Raw genomic sequence first — 21,241 nt, forward strand, 5'->3', positions numbered from 1 at the left:
ATATCTTTTAAAAAAGAAAGTAGCATTTATATATACGCTTGCGGTACTGTTTACTGATACTGGAGAATGCCAGAATCACGACCAGCCTAAGCTATACAGCTAAAAAACCAAACCAAAGAAAATCTGGGTGTGGTGGCGCCTGCCTGCAATCCTACCACTTGCGAGGCTGAGACAGAATGTTTTGAATTCGAGGCTACACTGGGATGGTGTGTGAGATCTTGTCTTAAAAAAAAAAAAAAAAAATTCCGAACAAAGCAAGCAAACACAAAGGATGTGTGGATATAACTCACTGCTCGCCTGGTATGTTCGAATCTCCGGTCTCTACTCCAAAATTGCAAAGTAATAGACAAACAAATCTAATTTATTTGGACTTAAAAAGAGGACAAACCCAAATATGCAGTTATGTCTTATAAGTGATTTCCTCCGCTCCACATCGTGGGTACGCAAGTTCGCCGAGGGCGGGACAGGGTAGATACTTGGAGGGACTGTGTTGAATGAATGGTTTAAGTTAACTGGTTGGGTTTAACTTCACTTAGCAAACCAGAGTGGCTGCTGGGGCGGGTCGAGGCAGGGACTCCGCCCCGGAAGGCGGGGGTGGGGGTGGAGCCGCAGTCCTGAGTCTTGGCTCGCCGGTGGTGGGAGCAGACCGCTCTTGCCTCTGGACCGGCAATCATGGCTCCGGGTTGGCCGCGGCCTCTGCCGCAGATCCTCGTGTTGGGATTCGGGTTGGTGTTGATGCGAGCGGCGGCCGGGGAGCAAGCACCAGGTATGCGTGGTTCAGAGGACGGTAAACTTCGGACTTGAGGGTGGCCAGAAACGGAATTTGGGTGTCTGGAGAACGGGGTGAAACCGGGGAACCGGGAAGACACGAGGATCTGTGATCCGTGCTCTTCAGGCAGCGAGTTCCAAGTGAGGAAGGTCTCACTCCAAGTTTTATCCGCAATCCGAGCTTCAGTTTGGCTACCTGGCCAACTGAGATGTGGGGGTCTTCTGTCCCAAAAGCGAGAGCCAGAATAGAGAAAGTAAACTTGAAGGCAGGTTTGTTTTGGGAAGGGGGCACGCCCTCACACTGGTCTGTAATGGGGTCTGTCCAGTCCTGGTATCTTAAGAATCGCGAAGGGGCAAGGGGGACTTTGCCCTCTATACCATGTGGGGGTGCCCCTTCCATCCGGTGACTTCAATGCCCAGTTATGCGGGAGGAGGGACTGGGGTCGGGCCCGGTGCCCAGGAGTGAGTCACACTGTGGCGCGGGGGGGGGGGACCTGACCCCCCCCCAAGTCCCGCGCTACCCGACCCCCTCCCGCACTGCCGCGTCTGGGTCAGGCGGTGCGGTCACCTGTGAGGAATGCGGGGGTGTGGGGGGGCGATGGTGACTCACGTTATTCGAGCCGACTGACCCTGACCTCAGCCCCCAGAATAGCCGCACCCAGCCGCCAGCTTCTGACCTGCAGCCCCCTCCCCAGGCACCGCCCCATGCTCTAGCGGCAGCTCCTGGAGCGCGGACCTCGACAAGTGCATGGACTGCGCTTCTTGTCCAGCGCGACCGCACAGCGACTTCTGTCTGGGATGTGAGTGGGGGTGAGGGGGGCGGGGCCGGTGGCAAGCGGATCCTAGACCTGAGTAGATGGTTGTTTGGGCAGAGGAGGGTTGTAGACTTAAGATATAGGAAATCAAGGAAGACTGACTGAGGAAGGGGAATTCTATCAGGGTGTGGCGGGGGCATAAACTTGAGACCCCCTTGAAGGCAGACTGGACTGCCATCCCAAGGGCAAGCTCTGATTTGAACCCCGATCACTAGGCGCTGCAGCACCTCCTGCCCCCTTCAGGCTGCTATGGCCCATTCTGGGAGGTGCTCTTAGTCTGGCCCTGGTTTTGGCACTGGTTTCTGGTTTCCTGGTCTGGAGACGATGCCGCCGGAGAGAAAAGTTTACTAGTAAGTGAGCTCTTCGTCCTCGATGCTCCCACCTCCCTCATTACTTCCCTAATTGTCCCCTAATCACAACCCCACTTCTTATCTTCCAGCCCCCATAGAGGAGACTGGTGGAGAGGGCTGCCCAGGTGTGGCGCTGATCCAGTGAGGAGCACCCGCGCTGGTGCCCACTCATCGTCCATTCATTCATTCTGGAGCCAGCCTGGCCTTCCAGACACAAGCGAGCCAGACTCTTCCAACCACAAGGGGGTGGGGCGAGGTGGTGATTCACCTCCAAGGACTGGGCTTAGGGTTCAGGGAGCCTTCCAAGGTGTCTAATTGCCCTGTCTCTGAGGCAGACAGGGAGCCTCTAGCTGGGTCACAAAGCGACTCATAGTAAGGACCTGCAGCATTTGCACAAGGGAATCTCTTGCTCCCCACAAGCCCTGGCAGCCTGGCTGACGAGGGGCAGACACAACACTGGGTTCCACCCACTCAGATGGACTCTAATGCCACTACCCTGAGTTTTAGCCCTGGGAGTGGGTCTGATTGAGGGACCTGTTCTTAACACTAAGGGGGCTGGCCCTCTGGGAGGGCTGGCCCCAATACACAAACACAACCCATCCCCCAAGGGGGGGTGATATTTATTTTGAGGATAAAGTTTGAAGGGGAGGGAGACTTATTAATAAAAGAATCTTTAACTTTAAGTGGTTTGGAGTATGGCCTGATTCCTAGCTTGACTCCCCAGAACTGGAGGGAGGGAGTTAGTCGGCCACTGCGGGGGCGGGGGGGTGAGGCTCTGACTCACACATTCTCAATGCCTGGAACCCAGCCTGCCAGGACCTGGCTTGCTCTCACCGTTTTCCAGGGAAGATTTTGAAGAGAAAACCCCAGCATCCACTACTCCACCCTCCCCAAAGGCTGCTTCGAGGTCTTCAACTGCTCACAGATCTTTATTCACTAATGGGGTGACACTTCCCTTTTCCAGGCTGCCTCTCATTGAGGTTCCACCAAGCTCAGTGTCCTCCTGTGAGGGGGAAGGAAGGTCCTGGTGGCCAGGCACCTGGTTTGGAGAAGGACTTCATCCCTTTCTGGGAGTTGCTGGTCTTTGTTGTCAGGAAGAAGGTGGGAAGGGAAACAGGCCATCAACACTCAGAGTTCCGTGATATCCCCAGCTGGGGAAGCAGGGTAGTAGGGACTGGGGTTATCCCCCAGCCTCAGCAGCCTGAGGGCCTCAGGAATCAGGCTCCCGGGATAACGCCAGAGAAGCAGCTCTGGGCAAGGGCTCCTGAAAGAAGAAAAAAAGATTGAAAGAACAGGGCAGAAGGCTGGCCTGGCAGAGCCACCTCCTACCAGGTCCAGGTCTCCTGGAGCCAAAGATGGAAAACACAGAAGTTGGCTGGAAGCTAAAAATAGCACGATGAGGCAGAGAGTGAGGAGGGGCTCTGAGGACCGGATGTGATCTTCTTAGAAGGCCCTCAAAGGGAAGTGCCTACCTGAGTGGTGGCAGGGCTTCGGGAAAAGTCACAGGGGGACTGCAGTAGGGGTGGTCATTATGTAGGCTGAGTCGGGAGAAATGGGTGGTCATGTTCTCCTCAGACAGGAACTGCTTGTGCAAAGGTTCTCTGAGGAAAGACCAGAGAAGAATAGAGGCAGTGATGTTGAGAGTGGAGGCAAACAGATGAGGACCAAAGGTGGTATCTTGGGAGCCCCATCTGCCCCTACACTTAGAAGTTCCTTCTCCAGGGCTCTCCATGTTCACAGGCACAGCTCCTCCGAGAGGGGAGCTGGGAAACAGCGGCAGGTGTAGTCCACCCTCTTTGCCCCTTCCCAAAGATCTGTTCACCTGAGTCTGCAGGGTAAACTAGGATTCCAGAATCAGCCTTGTCTTGCGTGGCCTAAGCCACCTTCCTAGGCTACACAACAAGCTACCTCAGAAATCTTGACCTTGGCCGGCTTTACCACAAGCTCGAGCACCACGGTTTCCTGCACCGCCTCGCCACTTTTAGGATCCCCCCTACTGACCAGCCCTGGATCCCTCAGCCAAAACTCCTGCTCTCCGCTAATCCGGCCCACTCAGAGACCGCTTACGCACCTGGCGTCCAGGCCACGAGTCACTCCAGTGGTGGCCCGTGGGTCCCGTCCTGGGGGCCCTCGCTCCAGGGGCTGTTGCAGGATCATTACGACTCGGGGTCCTGCAGATAGAGGGGTGGGATTCAAGCAGCAGAGGCGGAGCCTTTGAGGGCGTGGTACAGCGCGAGAGGCGGGGCCACTAGCGTGCGCACTGAAGACGTTCTAAGCAGGCGCGGAAGAAGCCGTACGCGGTTAGAAGGCGGGACAGGTCGGCCTGGTGGGGGAGGGGATCCGGCGTGGCTGGGCAGTTCTGGGCGCTGCTTAGCTATACCAGGGTGCTTCGTGGAGCTCTCCTAGGTTTGTGTGGTTCGAGACAGCACGGACCTACCGCCTTAGTTGCTGGGCGGCAGGCAGTGCCAGGTTTGGGGCACAACGAGAAGAGCCACCCCCAGGCACATCCGGAGTCGAGAGGTTGTGTCGCGTGTCGAGAGATTGTGTCTCACGTAGAGCCCTCTGGGACTTGTAGTTCTCAAGATGGAGCATGCCGCACCGCTCGCGGTGCCTCTGGGTCAGGTGAGTCGAGTGTGCGCACAGTGCCTTCTGGGGTTTGTAGTCTTGCTCTGACATCTGACCCTGGAGTGTTCCAGGATACCCAGTGTTCATAAGTGGCTTGTGGGACTCGTACCCTGAGCCCCCAAAACTTTGGGATCTAATAGTGCCTGAAGGATTAGATGTCGGTACATTTTACTCTGCGGGATAATAGAGCCACTTAAAAAATTTAGCGCCGTTGGATATAGTGCCACACTTAAAATCCTAGCACTGGGAAGGCAGGGGAAGAGTTAGAAACCAGCTTGCTACAAAGTGAATTCCAGGTCATCCAGTGATATATAGTTAGACCCTGACTCAAAAAAAAAAAAAAAAAGTTCAACGTAATTTTATATGAGGCGTCCCTTCCCTTTAAAGCCAGGGTCTTGGGCATCATGAGAGCGTGCGCTATCATTTAGTTACACCTCAGCCCAGTGCTTACTGTTGTGAGCCAGTCTTGTAACCCTTGAACTTTGTTAATGACCTTGAATTTGTATTCTTCCTGCCTTTACCTCCCACTGAGTGTCTGAAAAGCCCGATGTGTACAATGCGGGTGCTCATAGCTGGGCTGAGTAGGCTTCAGGGGTGGGAGAGAGAGGAGAATCTGAGCTGGGTGCCAGCAGTCAAGTTCCAAAGCTTGTAATTGCCCATTAACTCCAGCTACAGGGGATGGAACCCTCTGGTTCCTGTGGGTACCCGTACTCACTTGTACATACTTTGCTCACACACTTAGACAAAATACACATCATTAAAAGCAGTAACATAAATCTGCCAGCTGAGCAGTGACTCTTATCCCCAAGAACCACTTCACACACACATCTTAAACAGAAACAAAAACCAAGGCCTGATAACTTAATGCCTTTAATCCCAGCACTTGCAAGGCAGAAGCAAGATCTCTTTGGGGCCAGCCTGATCTACATAGTGAGTTCTGGGCCAGAGAGGGCTTCTTGAGAGACTCTTTCCTGAGAGAGAGAGAGAGAGAGAGAGAGAGAGAGAGAGAGAGAGAGAGAGAGATGGCATTGGCTCTCCTGGAACTGGAGGTGCAGGTGATTGTGATCTGCCGTGTGTGCGGTGTAAGGGCCCTCTGTAAGAGTGATGCACACTTACCTGCTAAGCCATCTTCCAGACCTATTCCCCCCACCCCCGTTTTTTTGTTTTGTTTTGTTTTGTTTTGTTTGAGACAGGGTTTCTCCGTATAGCCCTGGCTGTCCTGGAACTCACTCTGTAGACCAGGCTGGCCTTGAACTCAGAAAGCTGCCTGCCTCTGCCTCCCAAGTGCTGGGATTAAAGGCGTGCGCCACCACTGCCCGGCTCACCCCCGTTTTTTAAAGATTGATTTATTATCTCTAGCCACCCCCGTTTTTTAAAAGATTGATTTATTATCTCTAGCCACTTAGTTTTTTGAGGTAGGGTCTGAGATACTTGAGGCTGGCCTAGGTTTGTCCTTTGCATGCTGGGAGCAGGGGCTACAGTGTGTGCTTGCTCTGTGCAATGCGCTGTGCTAAGCAAGCATCTACCAACTCAGTTACATCCTTAGTGTGTATTTGAGGCTATCTCATGTAGCCCAGGCTGCCTTTGAATCCTCTGTATCGCTGAGGATAACCTTGAATGACCACTGATTATCCTGCCTTAACTATTGAGTGCTGGGATTACATCCCATGCTGCCCCTCTGACTGCCATGCTCTCACGATTTATCAGTTTACTTAATCATGACAGAATTTACTGCGAGTGCCATCTGTCTGCTCAGCCAATGGAGAGGCTTGGTCTTTCTCTAAGTTTTAGGCATGACCCTCAGTTCACTCTCTTCCCGGAGCCATTCCAGTGCAGGCCGATGCCTGTGGTGGGCTGAGAAGCCTGGGCAGGGGAGGCAAGGGGGGGGTCTCTAGGAGGAGGCCCCAGACTTCTCAGACTCTCCTGACCCACCCTTTTCCACAGGCTGAGGTATTTCAGGCCCTGCAGCGACTGCACATGACCATCTTTTCCCAGAGTGTCTCGCCCTGCGGGAAGTTTCTGGCAGCTGGCAACAATTATGGGCAGATTGCCATCTTCAGGTATCCTCTACTCTGGTTCCCACCATACCTGAGCCCTGGCACTTGTGCCTCCTCGGGATGATCCGTGCTCCCTGCTTCTGACTTGGCTTCTCGGGATGATCCGTGCTCCCTGCTTCTGACTTGGCTCCTCCTCGGGATGATCCGTGCTCCCTACTTCTGAGTTGGCTCCCTACCTCTCTTTCAGTCTGTCTGCTGCCTTAAGTTCGGAGGCCAAAGAAGAAAGCAAAAAACCCGTGGTGATTTTCCACGGTGGGTATAGCTGTTGAGTCTAGTTCGGGTGACCTCAGGAGAGAGAAGGGCGCACAGGGGCTCATTAGAGTTTTCTGTGTCTCTTTAGCCCATGACGGGCCTGTCTACAGCATGGTCTCCACAGATCGACATCTGCTCAGTGCTGCAGACGGAGAGGTTAAGGGCTGGCTTTGGGCAGAAATCCTCAAGAAGGTAAGAAGTCTAGAGCCTGGGGAAGAACTGGGCTTTCCCACCCCGAGAGGTGTGGGGATCGGTGCTCCCTCCTGTGTTTCTCTCTGAAGGGCTGTAAGGAACTGTGGCGACGCCAGCCTCCATACAGGTGAGCCAGGACCATGGTGGTGGAGGCGGGTAAGGTCATGGACACTCCTTTTGTGACTTTGACTTGTTTTCTTCCTCTACTTAGGACCAGTCTGGAAGTACCTGAAATCAATGCCATGCTGCTTGTCCCCAAGGTCTGAGCTTTCTAGGCCAAACATTGATTCTTTACCCCTTCCTACCCCCGATGGACGTGGACTTTCAGCTCTCTCCTGTCTCCCTCCATAGGAGAATTCACTCATTCTGGCTGGGGGAGATTGTCAGCTGCACACTATGGATCTGGAAACTGGGACCTTCACAGTGAGTAGGGGTCTGGAGCCAGAACACGTCTGGGCCTGTAATATGCTTCCTGGATCTCCTGAGCCTTTCCTCTTCCTTGCAGCGGGCCCTCCGGGGCCACACAGACTACATCCATTGCCTGGCACTGAGGGAACGCAGCCCTGAGGTATTGTCCGGTGGTGAGGATGGAGCTGTACGGCTTTGGGGTAAGGAAAAGTCAAATTAGAAGGTAAGAAAGTAAGCCAGGCCTAGTGGGTCAAGCCTTTAATCCCAGCACTTGGGAGGCAGAGGTAGGTAGATCTCCTCAGTGAGTCTGAGGCAGGCTGGTGTACATAGTGAGTTCCAGGACAGCCTGAGCTATGTAGACCTTGTCTAGAAAAATAAAAAACAAAACAAACAAAAAAAAAAAAAAATGAGAAAGTGGTGATGGCAGTTCTCATCAGGAGCCCTGGTGGCTTTATTTCCCCACAGATCTCCGTATAGCCAAAGAGGTCCAGACCATCGAAGTCTACAAGCACGAGGTGAGGAGAGACTGCACCTGCGTCCCCCTTCATCCATCCTCAGACGTGCTCATGTCTTTTCTCCTTTGCAGGAGTGCTCAAGGCCCCACAATGGGCGCTGGATTGGGTGCTTGGCAACTGACTCAGACTGGATGGTGAGCTGGGCAGAGTGTGGGATGGAGTGGCCACTGCAAGTCGGTGGCTCACAGTGACTGGAGCCTGCCACCTTTCTGCGCAGGTCTGTGGAGGGGGCCCAGCCCTCACCCTCTGGCACCTCAGGTCTTCCACACCCACTACCATCTTTCCCATTCGAGCACCACAGAAGCATGTCACCTTCTACCAGGACCTGGTGAGACCCTCTGTCTTGATTCTACCCCACTGTCCAGTGCCCCCACCCAGACCTGACCCTTGCACCTCCTTTGTTCTCCACAGATCCTGTCTGCTGGCCAGGGCTGTTGTGTCAATCACTGGCAACTGAGTGGGGAGCTAAAGGCCCAGGTGCCTGGCTCCTCCCCAGGGCTGCTCAGCCTGAGCCTCAACCAGCAGCCAGCAGCCCCGGAGTGCAAGGTGGGTCTTGGAACAGACTGGGATCTCATGGGGCCTGTGGGATGAGCGAGTCAGCCACGTATGTCTTCTTTGCTTCCAGGTCCTGACTGCATCAGGCAACAGCTGTCGAGTTGATGTCTTTACCAACCTGGGCTACCGAGCCTTCTCCTTGTCCTTCTGACATCATGGTCCTCCATTTCAGGAGCTAGAATAATGTTTGTGTTTTGGTATGGGGGTCTTGTACTTTAGCTCAGGCTGGCCCGGACCTCTGTGGTTTAGCTTGATCTGAGACTCCTGTCTGAGATGTAGATATGTGAACCATTACATTCAGCTTTTGTTTTCCTGTCAAAATAAAATGTTAGGCTTTTCTTGTTTGCATTTTCTTCCCAAAAATGGAGACCAATTAAGTGTAGTGATGTATTGCTCTGACTTATTCTTACACATAAATACCCATCCCTATCCCTCTGGTACAGATGGGGCGGGGCCTGGCGCTTAGAAAAGATAGAGCTATATAGATTCAAAAATAAACAGCTCTGCTCCCGCCACCCCACCTGGGGCTCCTGCCCCAAAGCTGGCCCCTGCTCCCAAAGTGCCTCTGTCCACCTCTTGGGGCATGGAAGACGATGACCTCCCTTGGAAGTCACTTTAGGCCCCATGGTTCCATTGGTTGTTAGGAAATTGAGCTCCAGAGTAAGAAAAGGTAGCCCTGGCCCCCAGCCCTCAGGTCCTTCGGAAGAGGTTGCTCAGAAAGCCTCCACTCTGCCCGGATCCCAGGCGCAGTGAAAAGCGGGTCTTCGCGCGTCTTGAGGCAGCTGCAGCCTCACTAAGCTCTTTCTGGCGCTGGGAGCGCAGCTGCTGTCCAATCACTACCTGCATGTCGTCCTGTAGGGAGGAGACAAAGCAGGGTAGGTATGGGGGTGGGGTCAGGTCAGGATGCCTATCCACCAGTCCTCAGGGCCGGCCCTCTCACCTGCCAAGCTTCTAGCTCCTGCGTTAGCGCCACCTTCTGGCGGATGGCGCGCATCAGCTCCCGGGACACAGAGTCTCGCTCTAGGGAGACGCGACTGAGCTCTAGTGACAGCTTCAGGGCCCTACGAATCAAAGGGGTAGAGAATATGGTCCCATGGTCTGGGGGTGCTGGGGGCTCCTGGACCTTGGTGAAAGAGGGGCTGAAGCTTCTGAGTCAAGATGACTAGGGTGGTGGAAATCAGGGACCCAGAAGGACTAGAGTACAAGTCCCGCCGAGGCAGTGGGGGAGAATAGAATGTGGAGCTCACTTGTTCACTGCTTCGTCCCGGTCAGAGAGCGCACAGCTCAGGGCTTCCTCTGGATTGTCCTGCGCCCTCAGCTCCTTCTGTCGCTGCAGTTCATCCCTCAGTGTCTGTAGCTCTGTGCGGTGCAGCGTGATCTACAGGCCATGAAGAAGGCAGACTGGTACAAAAGCCTTGAAGGACAACCTGCCCCCTCACAACCTGTGCCTGCTCCATAAACACTGCAGGCAACTCAGGCTGTGTTCAAACGCGGAGTGAATCCTTTGAATCAGGCTGGTGGGGGGTGGCGTAGTAAAGGAGAGGTAGGGTAAGCCTTCAACAGAACGGATGCAGGGAGAAGTTTAGGGAGGATAGTAGAGCCCCAGAAGGCTTCCTGGAGGTACAGACCAGCTCAGGAAGACTACAGGTTCATTGAGGAGGGGGCTTGACAGTGGAGATGGAAAAGAATTGGACGCCTGGGGGCTTTGTGTGCAGTACCACTCTCTCCCACCTCGTCCTGCAGCCTGGCCACTTCTGCCTCCTTCTCCTCCAGTATCTCCACTGGGCTCAGGGATGCTCGCTTCTTGGGTGGCTCCAAGATCTCTTCCTGGATTGAAGGCTGGGGACTGGATGCCTCTTGAATCTCAGGGGACAATATGGTCTGTATGTCAAAGGAATTGGTCAGTGATGTATGTTACCCCTGGAAAAGGAGTAGAGCCTGCCTCTTTCATAAAGTATTCGAATGTGGGTCTGGTAGGCTGCAAGCTCACCTGAGAGTCTCCACATTCATTGACTTGCTGGTCTTGGTCCTGATCACTGTCAAGGCTGTGGGCGAGCTCCGTCTGCAGGGAGGCACCGGATATCTCGGCGTCCTGGAGTCGCGACTCCTCCTCCAGCTCCGACACCCGCCGCTGCAGTCTCCTCAGCGTGCTCAGCGCCTCTCCAGCCTCAAAGCGAGCGCGTTCCAGCTGCAGGTCATACAGGTCATTCCAGCAGTCAGCAAGAAGCCGGCACTCTGCGATGGGCCCACAGGGGGCGCCCGAAGGCAGTGCAAGGGTCTGCACCCCGGTGGACCAGGCCTGCTCTCTCTCCTGAATCACAATTACCTAGAACACACACCTCCCTTTTGCTGGCACCAATTTCCTCAGTTTAAAGCAGGGCGTGCCTGGCATCATTTTCTGCCCCAGGCCTGGCCCCATCGGGTCATCTCACGGAGTGGGTCCCCTCCCCTGTGCAGTCTTCCTTCTAATTCACTAATTGCTTTGATCTAGCATTTATTGATTCTTCTGAGTCCTACAGCGTCACCACAGGTCTTTGAGGTGTATGATACCACCCCATTTCACAAATGGGGAAACTGAGGCAGGGTGTGGCTAAGAAGCCAAGCCATTTGAGCTCAGACTGTTCTCTCTTTCCGTTCATTTCCACCATGCCCATAGCCGCAGACTCTCCAGGCCAGGTATTTCTGTCCTGAGTTTTGGCCTTGGCCCCCTTCCTGGCCTGCCAGACTGATGCACCTTAAAAGTGCCTGTCCCTCACTTCGACACACTTTCTTGGCTCCCACTTGCCCTCAGGGTCCCACTTGCTCTTGGCCACATCTTCCAGAAAGTCCGGAGAACCCTGCCCAGCTGGCTGGCCCCTCCCCCAGCCCCTCTGATCACCTCCAGCTGGTGCTCTTTCCTCTCTCTACGAAGCAGCAACAACTCCTCATGGGTGCTCTGTAGCCTGCCCTGCCCTTTGTCCACTTCATCACGAAGGCCTCGGATCTGGGCCTCCAGGTCCTGCCGGCGGTCTTGCAGCATCTGGTTCTGGAGCCAGATGTCAGAGATGAGGCAGAGGTTGGGGCACGGGGCTGCCTGGGCCAGTCTCAGGGATCCCCAGCTGCTACTCACCTCTGCCTGCAGACTCTCCAGCCTCGCTCTCAGCTCTGCCCCTGCCAGGGTCTGAGTCTGACATTGCCCCCGAAGGGTGTCCAGCTCCCGCTGAAGTTCCTGCTCGGTCCTGGAGGCCTGGGGAGGGGACTGACAGTGGAGCCATCCGACGGTCTAGAGTCATCACCAACCCAGCCTGTCTACTGACTTGCCCCTCCAACTGAGGACCTGTGTGGCAGCCCCCATCTCTCCAGGGCCCAGGGCCATCCCACCTGAGCCAGCTGCTGGCTGAGCCTGAGGTTCTGTTCGCTGAGTTCACCAAGAGCCCTTGCCCGCTCTCGACCACTGTCCCGCTGCTCTGACCGCTGTTCCCCAAGCTGGGCCCGCAGGGTTTCCACATCTCCCTCCAGTTCCACAGCTCTGGCTTCCCACTCAGCACCCCGGGCTGCCAGTCCTCTACGGAGCTCATGATTCTCCTGCTGCAACCTCTGTGTGGAGGGGAAAAACGAAGCCACCTAAGATTGGAGCAGACTCAGAGAACGAGATGGAGGGAGGGACACCCAGATCATCTGTGAAAGAGGCCAGTCTGTCTAAAGCAGACAAGAAATTAAAAAAAAAAAAAAAAAAAAAAAGTCAGTGAGAGGCAGAAAGAGTGAAATGAAACCCAGAGAGAGCGCTAGGAAGAAGACTCCAGGCTAAATAGGTGGCTCACACGGGCAGTGTTGAGAGCCATAGCCCTGATGCCTGCTCACCTCCTGCTGCCGCCTGGGCTTCTGGACCCGAAGTCGTAAGCGACGTTTTTGGCGCCTGAGTCTGGTAGAATTTAAGCCCCGGCCCATAGCCTCTCACACGTCGAAGTCTTCTGGAACTTCTGTGGGCCAGCTTGGCCCAGCCCCTCTTCCCATCTCCCTCTAATTAATCCTGGGCTGTCCCACTCGAAGCCCCACCCCTCGATCTGCCCTCCCCCAAACCTGTTGGACCAGGGGGAAGTGGGGGGGCGGGTGTGGGAGACAAACACTTGACACACTAAGGAGCCCGACATGGGAAGATAAGTCTGGGAGGCTCACTGTCTCTTGAGGCCTTAAAGCAGGAAGGGATGGGCCAAGTGACTCTGACCACAGTTGCTATAATTACGAGCAGGTGTCCCTGCTAGGTGCGTTGTCGGCTCTCTATCTGCATTGCACATTTCAGCCACTAGAGGGAGAACATCAACATCCTCAAACAAGGAAACAGCATGAAGCTGGAAGCCTGGGACCACAAGCTAGGTAGCCAAGCTCTTATTCAGTCCTGCTAAGGCAATAAAAGACTGCTTGGCGCTAGGTTCTGCTACTGCTACATGGTTTTGAGAAGTCCTTTTAATATCTTGCAAGTCCCTTTACCATCTCCAAGCCCTTTGTCCTTCAACCCCTACAGACATATATCAACCCTGTTCAATAACCTATTTAATATTTCCCGCGTTCCTTCTAGTCTAGGATCTGGCTATTAAGAGCTGAAGGAGACCTTCACTGCCAGAGGGTCACAAGCAAATGGGCATGTCTGAATCAGGCAAATTTAGAGAGAGAGAGAGAGAGAGAGAGAGAGAGAGAGAGAGAGAGAGAGAGAACACAAGCAGAACAGCCAGTACAAGGCACTCATCTGTAACCTCAACAACTGGGACACTAAAGGTTGGAGGATGATGAGTTAAGGCCAGTCCTGAGCTCCATAGCAAACCTGACTCAAAACTGGAGCAGACATGCATGTCCTAAGGAGCAGGCCTGTCACTGGAGGAACTGAAAAAGACCCTTGTCAAAAGAGGATGGTGTCACTGACACTGGAGGCCACAAATTCCCTGGACTTTTAGACTACAGTGGAGTGAGGAATTTCAACTGTGCGATGACATCTGTGGCCCAGGAACTTAGTGATAAGCAATATGATTGCCTTTTCTTTTCTTCTTTATTTTTCTTTTGTTTTAAATTTAAAAAAAATTTTTTTTAAGACAAGTTTTTCTGTGAATCCCTGGCTGTCCTGGAACTTGCTTTGTAGACCTGGCTGGTCTTGGATTCACAGAGACCCACCTACCTCTGCCTCCCAAGTGCTGGAATTGAAGGCATCTGCCACCATGCCTTTAATGATTTAATGATAACATGCCTCATCTGATTACATGTCAATGGTCATCAGCTACCAGAGTCACAGAGTCCAGGAAAGCTGTGGCCCGGGTGAGGATGCTGGGGAGCCTGAGGCAGAGCCATGGGTACCACCACCAGTGTTGAAGCTACGGAGAGTGGAATATGGGATGGGGTATTCGGAGCCAGGTGTAGAAGATTCACCGAGCCTTACAGAGTTTAGAACCCTTTATGTGCACATGCTCGTTGGTGGCCTGGTGGGGCTGGTGCAGGGTACTTGGCTGCGAAGGTCAGCTTAGAGCAGGGATCCAGGTCTACAATGTGGGTACATGAAGGTGTTTACGGATGCAGATATGAACCCCAGGGTGAGACTAGGGCTGGCAGCAGACCAGGCAGAGGGAAGACCTGAGCCTACAACCCAGAATTAGAGGTACATGGGAACACTTAGCTGCACGCAGTCTGGCAGTGGCTCTCAGCGGCAGGGTATGCTGTTGATGAGTGAGCCTTTAGATTAGATTTAGATTAGAGAGGACCAACAGTGTACCCAGGGTCACAGAGCCAGACAGGGATCTGAACACAGATCTTGTTTGTCCTTAAATTATCTATCTGTCATTGAGATGGGGTCTCACTATGAAGTCCTGGCTGGTCTGGAGCTTATGGAGACCAGTTTGGCTTCACATACCTGCCTGTCATACTGCATCCAGGGATTAAGGTGTGTTCTGTCACATCCAGCCTAAGAGATTTCTTTATTATGTATTGCTGTGCTGGGGACTGAACCCAAGGCCTTGCTACTGGACTACACCTCCAGTTTAAAGTTCTTGCTGGCTGGCTTTCTTTCTTTGTTCAAGTCTCATGTAGCCCAAGATGGATTCAAACTCAATATGTAGCTAAGTAGGGCCTTGGACTGTACTGAACTTTCCTGAACTTTCTAAGGGCTGAATACAGGAGTCGTGGGTCTGTGTTTACTTGGCAAGAATTCTACCGTCAAGCCAAGTACACCTCATCCCCAGCCTGTTCTTCTTTTTTTAGATTTTATTTTTTAAATTAATGTATATGTGCGAGTCCTTTCTGTATGTGTGTGTTCTCTCTCTCTCTCCCCTTTTTCTTTTTTTAAGATTTATTTATTTTATGTATGTACTGAGTACACTGCAGGCTGTCTTCAGACACACTAGAAGAGGCCATCGGATCCCATTACAGTTGGTTGTGAGCCACCATGTGGTTGCTGGGAATTGAACTCAGGACCTCTGGAAGAGCAGTCAGTGCTCTTAACCACTGAGCCATCTCTCCAACCCTCTTCCTTTCTTTCTTTTTGAGACAGGGTTTTACTATGTAGTCCAGGCTCGCCTTGAACCCACAGAGATCTTCCTGCCTCTGCCTCCCATGCTTGCCTCACAAGTGTTGGGATTAAAGGCTTTGCTGTGTGCTCTTTTTCTCTGGGGACAGGTCTTGTTATGTAGCCTTTCTCAGCCTCTAGAGTGCTGGGACTACAAGCTCTCCCATGTACACTTTCCATGGTTACCCTGTCCAGATCTGTTTGAGAGGCATTACTCTGCCCACGTGTCCTCTCTCCTCTCCTTGGTTGGCTCTCGTTCCTGTCCATCCTAGCCCTGCCCACCCCTCATCTGCCCCGAGGCCAGCTCACTTCTTCTTGCTCCAAGTGCTGAGCGTTCAGTGTTTCCAGCTGCCTCCGAAGTTCCTCGTTGCGCTCCAGAAGCATCTTGCCGAGTTCAGCGGCCAGCAACAGGTCCTTTTCTTTTTGTTGCAGCTGCAGGGCCAGGTCCTCTGGTTCTTCTGGCCCTGGTCCGCCTCCCAGGAAGGAATCTCGTCGCTCCAGCACGAAGGGAAAGAATCCTTCATCGCCACTTGGAGAAGCGCCCCCTGAGAGCAGCCCGGAGGGGAAGCTTGGCCCACCAGGGGAGTCCATGGTGCTTACACATCTGTGAAGACAGGTTGTTGCTGAACAGGGCTATTCAACTGCAGCCCCCGGCTCGCCCCCTAGTGGCAAACACCTAAGCCTCTCAATCTTGCAGCCTGGGCCAGCAAGGGTTAATGATCCATGTTGGCCACCCAACTCCGTTAATGACCTCAGGGTAGGCTGAGGCTGGAAGCAGAATGAAACCAGCCATCTTGCCCTTCACCTCCTGCCTTTACACGTTCTTTGCCTTAGGGAAGATTTGTCCCTGCACTCTGGTGCCACAAGCAACCCGGTGACAGACCCTCCCCCTCCCGCTCCTCTTCCCAGTCCCTCATCACCTGGGCCCTAATCCTAGAATGGCAGGCTCACGAAGACTGAGTTTTAGAGATGAAACCAACTCCCTATCCGGAGAGTGCGCTCTCACCAGTGGGAACAGTTGTGTCTTGACCCTTTAGCCACAGGGCTCCAACTCCTTCACCTTCCAGAAACTCAGATCTCTAGCGCTTTGCCGTCCCACATCCTGGTCTACTTTCTCAGGACCCAAGTGCTTTAACTTGATTTAGCCTTACTTGTCAGCCTTGATGGCCACCGCGTCCCTCTCCTAGATTCCAAGTAGAATGTCCAGAATTCTTATTTTATCGAGACTCAGGTATTCCTACCTCTACACCTCCTGATTTAGGAGCCCTTATCCGCAGACCCCCAATTTCCCTAGGCCCTGGCGCTGACCCAGCGCTGGGCGAGGTAACAGGTTGTGCGAGCCAGCGCGCCACAGCCTCCACTTCGGGTTTCTGTTTACTTCCCGGCCCGCCCCTGGGGATGGGAACCCTGTGCTTTACTGGGACTGCCCAGGGAGAGGGGCTCAGGGGCTCAGGAGGAAAGGCCTGACTCTCTGGTTTCTCCATGCCAACCCCGGAAGGGTCCCCGAGGGTCCCCGCCCCCTATTCACCCCGGAGCCAACGCCCACCTGTTCCCCTTCCCTTGACAGGTGCCAAGAACAGCTGGGCTGGAAAATCCCAGGTGCTACACACGTCCCCGTCCAGTTGTCCTAGGGCTAGACCAGTGGGTCCCCGGACCCTGCATTGGATATCAAGTGCCTAGCCACCGCTCGCTCTCTTTGCTGCAGGTGTCCGGCTTCCCGGAGTTACTTCCAGAGTCCCTAGAGACTGTTCCGGATTTCCTTCATCCTACCATTCCGACCGGTCCTCCCCAACCATGCCCCAAACCTAGGTGTCCCGCCCTCAGCACCCCCTAGGCTCTCTCTCACCTGTCGCCACCGGGCTCCCTCCGAGGTTCCCCGATCCCCGAAGTCCTCTTCCGGAGGCGGCGCCAGGTGCAGGCTTGCACAGGTGAGGGGGCGGTGCCACGGGAGGGACTGGGACGCCCCCTGGTGGTGGGAATGGTTAGGCACTGTCAAAGGAATGTCACATCCATCCTCTTAAAGATCCATCTTGCTCCTACTGGGAACATTAATTGAACAGCTACTATATGCAGATCTATAGGCTGAGCAAAGAAGTCAGCTTCTTACTCTTCATGCTTGCCATTGTGATAGGAAATTATTAGTAAAGATAACGTGGTAAGCCCTCCACTTAGAAAGCCCTTTTATAGGAACTTTTTTTTTTTTTTTTTTTTTTTTTTTTTTTGCGACATTCTAAGGAAGCAGCAACTACTGACACTCCATTTTATAGAAGGGCAAGCTGAGATTCAGGGAAACCACCGGCTTTGTTTGGGATACAAATTTGTCTTAATTACTTTTCTATTGTCATGACAAAGCACTATGACCAAGGCAACTTATAAAAGAAAGCTTTTATTTTGGGGGGCTCATGGCTCCAGAGGGTTAGAGACCGTGATCATGGCAGAAGCATGGCAGCAGACAGGCAGGCTTGGTACTGGAGCAGTACCTGAGAGCTTACCTCTGATACATGGGCAGGAAGGGGCGCCAGAACGAGAGCGAGGACCTGGCATGGGCTTTTGAAATTTCCAAGCTTGGCTCTAGCGGCACATGTCTTCCAAAAAAGTTTGGCTTCCTAATCCTTCCCAAACAGTTCAGCCAACTGGGGACAAAGCATTCAAACGTATGAGCCTATGGGGGCATTCTCATTCGAAACACCACAGTTACGGACAGTGAAAGTGTGAGGTGTCATCTTTGGGGTGTGTGTTTATGTGACACGGTCTCATGTATCACAGGATGGCCTCAAACTCACTAAAGAACAGAGGACCTTGGGCTTCTGATGCTTCTGGCTCCACCTCCTGGTGTTAGGATGACAGGCATGCCCCAGCCCACGCTCAGCTTATGCTGTGCTGGGGTTTGAATCCGTGCCTGGTGTGTGCTAGGTAGGTACTCTTCCAACTGACTGTATTGGCAGCCCTAGCATCTTGTTCTTTAATAATTCTGTGCTGTATACAAGATGCTGACTCTCAGGCACCTCAGGTGGCTTGTCTTGAAGCACACCTGAGTCCACGTGGCTCCAGATGTGGGGTCTGAGCTGAGTTCTTTCTTTCTTTCTTTCTTTCTTTTTTTTTTTTTTCGAGACAGGGTTTCTCTGTGTAGTCTTGGCTGTCCTGGAACTCACTTTGTAGACCAGGCTGGCCTCGAACTCAGAAATCCACCTGCCTCTGCCTCCCAAGTGCTGGGATTAAAGGCATGCAACACTCCCCCCCCCCCCTTGAGTTCTTTCATTCTGCAGAGTTGGGTCTCATGCTCCAGCAAGGCCAGCAGCCATGGTATGGAGGGATAGGAGCCAAGGCATGTGATGTGGGACCAGCTCACAAAGTGAAGCCCCTGCCTTGGCCTCATGACTCGTCATAATTCTCTTTAGACACCAGGGCTTCCTGAGGCACAGAACAGGAATTCTAGACCTGATAAAGAGGACAAACAAGTCTCTGGGAAAGAGGTGTGCGGGCAAATGTTTAACTCTGGGGTTTCAAGGGAGAGTGAGAGCCGTAACTTGATACATTTACCAGATTCTGTGGTGTACTCTCTCAGCTGAGTGTAAGTAGGAAGTGTATATACATAATCAGGAGTGGGGAGGGAGAGGTGCTGGACTCGAACCCACAGCTTCAGCATTCTACCCAAGAGCTCCACCACTGAGCTACGTCTCTCATCTCCAGGTTTCCCGGCTGGCCAGGAGTATCTGCTCTGTGTGTCTCTGGCTAGGGTTCAGGACTCCTGAGTCTTGGAAAGTTGGAGACCTTGGATCTAAAAAAAATAGGAGGTAGGCCAGGTGGTGCAGTGCACACCTTTAATCCCAGCACTCGTGAGGCAGAGGCAGGAGGATCTCTGTGTGTTTGAGGCCAGCCTGGTCTATAGAGTAAGTTCCAGGACAGCCTGGGCTACACAGAGAAACCCTGTCTCAAACAAACAAATAAACAAAACAAAAAGTTAGAAATTGGAACTCATAGCTTATGGGAAAAGGGTCACAAGGACTACTTGAAGAGGCAATTCAGGGGCTGGGACTCCTGGGTCCTGGGGAAGTGACAAGGCTTCCTGCCAGCAGGAACATGGAAGGCAATGGGAGTTACAGACTGCAAACCTCCTGGGCTTCTTGCAAGGATGTCATTTGCCTTCCACCCCCACCCAGAACTCATAAGAACAAACTTTGGAAAGCTGAAGACACAGCTGGAGACCCCCTAGGTATCACTTGACCCCTTTGAAAATCAATCAAAGCGTCCCCTCCAATGGCCAGTCACTTGGACCCCACCCAACACACCACACTCAGCCAGCTTTGACAAAGACCTTCCAATTAGGCAGGTGCTGAGCTCATCTGGACACGATGAGACTACAGCCCTCCCTCTGGGAGGCTCACAACACACCCAGGATGTGGGAGGGAGTGTGGACCTATGAACTGGAAACAAACCAATAAAACAGTAGAACAGAGGAGCTTCATCCATGGGTGCTGACATCATGGGGCTTTGGTTCTAATCCCAGTTTGGCTGTTGGCCAGATGTGTGTGTCTGTGTCATTCAGCTGCCTGACCCCTGCAGTCCTCAGTTTCCTTATCAGTAAGGAGGGGCAACAGCAGTTCTTGGCTTTCAGGAGTGTAAAGATTCAGTGACAATGAAGACCTGTACTTGGTGACTCATCTGTGTATTCCATTGTCTCTCATCTTTGGGACAAACCTATGAGGTCACCGCATTGACAGGTGAGGAGCCCAGATGCAAGAGGTGAAGCCAACTGTGGATACCTATAGACACTGGGTCCCAGACATGCTTTTTTCTTTCATTCTTTTTTTTTTTTTTTTTTTTTTTTTTTTCCAGTTTTTACAACACCAGAGATTTTGGACATCCAAATGTAGTTCTCGCCTCTGTGCCTAGCTGTGGGCCACCCTATATTTGGAGACTTCCGGTTCTACCTCCACATGTGGAGGAAGCTGGACAGTAGGAACGAAGTGTCCCCAGGGAGGCGCTGGAGTAGCTGGAGACAAGGAGTCATTCAACAGTCCTGTGCTCTTCAGTGGCGCTCACAGGCAAGCCAGCTTCCTGAAGGTCCGGGACCAACTTCCACACTATTGTCACTTCCTCTCCATCTAACTAGCTCCTAATGAGACATGTCTGGGAGTGGAGGGAGGGAGTCTCCTTCTTGGGGAAGACGTCCCAGAACTTACAGTGTCTTGACTGAGCTCTCTTGGGCACCTAGAGGCCAGGCGAGCCCTGAGACCTCCCTTCTCTTCCACATGGGCAACTCGATAGAAAGGGTATTGGTTCCAAACCTCCGTCCAAAAGCCTTCAGGCTTTTATGATGCATACGGAGTCCGTGAACAATGGGTGTGTTGTGGGGAGAACTTAAAACCTTTGTATGAAATATTTCACACTGAAGGCACTGTTAATTTATGCTTAAAAATTTACTTAGATGCTTTCAGTGTCAAGAAAGTAGCTGCAATGTTTTTTTGCAATTGCAGAGTAGTATTTAGCTGACACAATGATGTCATACATGTTATATCAAAGACAAGGAGATGAAAGGAATGCTGTCCCTATATATAGCTAATTTGCTTTGTATGTCCACAAGAACCTGTTCCAAGGCCTGCCCCTGAGAGGCTGACGTGACAGAATAGTGATCCAGCCTGATCTACATAGCAATACCCTGGCTCAAACCCCAAGACATACAAGTTTCTTCAGCCTTGCATTTCACCCTTTTTCTTAGAAAAGGTAAGTTATTTTCGGGCAGAATGGCACGTGTCCGGGCTAGTATGAGTACTCAGGCCGCTGAGCTCAGTCCAGCTCGGCCTAGGTAGGAAGGTGTAGGCTATCCTGGGCTATAACATGAAACTCAAACTCAAAACCCTGGGCAGGGGGAGAAGAGTGAGCTGTGTTGTGATGGGAGAGATGTTTTATAGACGAGGGGAAATCCTTCTAAATCCAAGTCTTCCATCATTTTCCTCATCATCCTCTTGCTCTTTCTAACTTTGACGCCTACTCCAAGTTTTTCTTTAACTCCATTTACAATAATGTTCTCTTCCTGTACTTTCTTCTGGTCAGCAGACTGTTTTTTGTTTGTTTGTTTGTTTTTGTTTTTACCAGAAATTGAATTCAAGGTTTCACAGACAGTAGGCAAGAGTTCTTGACTACTGAGCTGCCAGCGCCCTTCAAAAAAATATTTTAAGGC

At 52.6% G+C, this 21,241-nt stretch overlaps 4 protein-coding genes across 5 annotated transcripts; 2 read left to right on the forward strand and 2 right to left on the reverse strand.

Moving 5' to 3' along the window:
* Positions 1 to 406: 406 nt before the first annotated feature.
* Tnfrsf12a (TNF receptor superfamily member 12A) lies at positions 407 to 2,616 on the forward strand. Its single transcript, XM_034505564.2, has 4 exons — positions 407 to 766; positions 1,464 to 1,568; positions 1,799 to 1,933; positions 2,023 to 2,616. Exons 1-4 carry the CDS (start codon positions 673 to 675, stop codon positions 2,076 to 2,078), a joined length of 390 nt encoding a protein of 129 aa, XP_034361455.1. The 5' UTR covers positions 407 to 672; the 3' UTR covers positions 2,079 to 2,616.
* Positions 2,617 to 2,843: 227 nt separating this feature from the next.
* Hcfc1r1 (host cell factor C1 regulator 1) lies at positions 2,844 to 4,098 on the reverse strand. The gene is made up of 3 exons (XM_034505565.2): positions 4,005 to 4,098; positions 3,406 to 3,534; positions 2,844 to 3,197 (listed from the first exon to the last, which is right to left on the reverse strand). Exons 1-3 carry the CDS (start codon positions 4,088 to 4,090, stop codon positions 3,062 to 3,064), a joined length of 351 nt encoding a protein of 116 aa, XP_034361456.1. The 5' UTR covers positions 4,091 to 4,098; the 3' UTR covers positions 2,844 to 3,061.
* A 312-nt stretch (positions 4,099 to 4,410) lies between these two features.
* Positions 4,411 to 8,875, forward strand: Thoc6 (THO complex subunit 6). The gene is made up of 13 exons (XM_034505563.2): positions 4,411 to 4,555; positions 6,503 to 6,618; positions 6,803 to 6,867; positions 6,956 to 7,059; positions 7,149 to 7,186; positions 7,271 to 7,319; positions 7,411 to 7,482; positions 7,565 to 7,667; positions 7,933 to 7,982; positions 8,054 to 8,116; positions 8,200 to 8,310; positions 8,394 to 8,528; positions 8,608 to 8,875. Exons 1-13 carry the CDS (start codon positions 4,517 to 4,519, stop codon positions 8,686 to 8,688), a joined length of 1,026 nt encoding a protein of 341 aa, XP_034361454.1. The 5' UTR covers positions 4,411 to 4,516; the 3' UTR covers positions 8,689 to 8,875.
* Positions 8,876 to 8,910: 35 nt separating this feature from the next.
* Positions 8,911 to 16,994, reverse strand: Bicdl2 (BICD family like cargo adaptor 2). 2 transcript variants are annotated; one of them, XM_034505561.2, is made up of 10 exons: positions 16,907 to 16,994; positions 15,370 to 15,664; positions 11,898 to 12,113; positions 11,647 to 11,763; positions 11,416 to 11,562; positions 10,528 to 10,725; positions 10,269 to 10,418; positions 9,785 to 9,915; positions 9,478 to 9,598; positions 8,911 to 9,389 (listed from the first exon to the last, which is right to left on the reverse strand). In XM_034505561.2, the coding sequence occupies exons 2-10, from the start codon at positions 15,649 to 15,651 to the stop codon at positions 9,228 to 9,230; spliced, it is 1,524 nt and encodes a 507-aa protein (XP_034361452.1). In that variant the 5' UTR covers positions 15,652 to 15,664; positions 16,907 to 16,994; the 3' UTR covers positions 8,911 to 9,227. The 2 variants fall into 2 exon arrangements, with proteins under 2 accessions (XP_034361452.1, XP_076793373.1); XM_076937258.1 differs by lacking the exon at positions 11,898 to 12,113.
* Between the last annotated feature and the right edge of the window lie 4,247 nt (positions 16,995 to 21,241).

The sequence above is a fragment of the Arvicanthis niloticus genome, chromosome 6 (genome assembly GCF_011762505.2).
Source record: "Arvicanthis niloticus isolate mArvNil1 chromosome 6, mArvNil1.pat.X, whole genome shotgun sequence".
Classification (NCBI taxonomy): Eukaryota; Metazoa; Chordata; class Mammalia; order Rodentia; family Muridae; genus Arvicanthis; species Arvicanthis niloticus.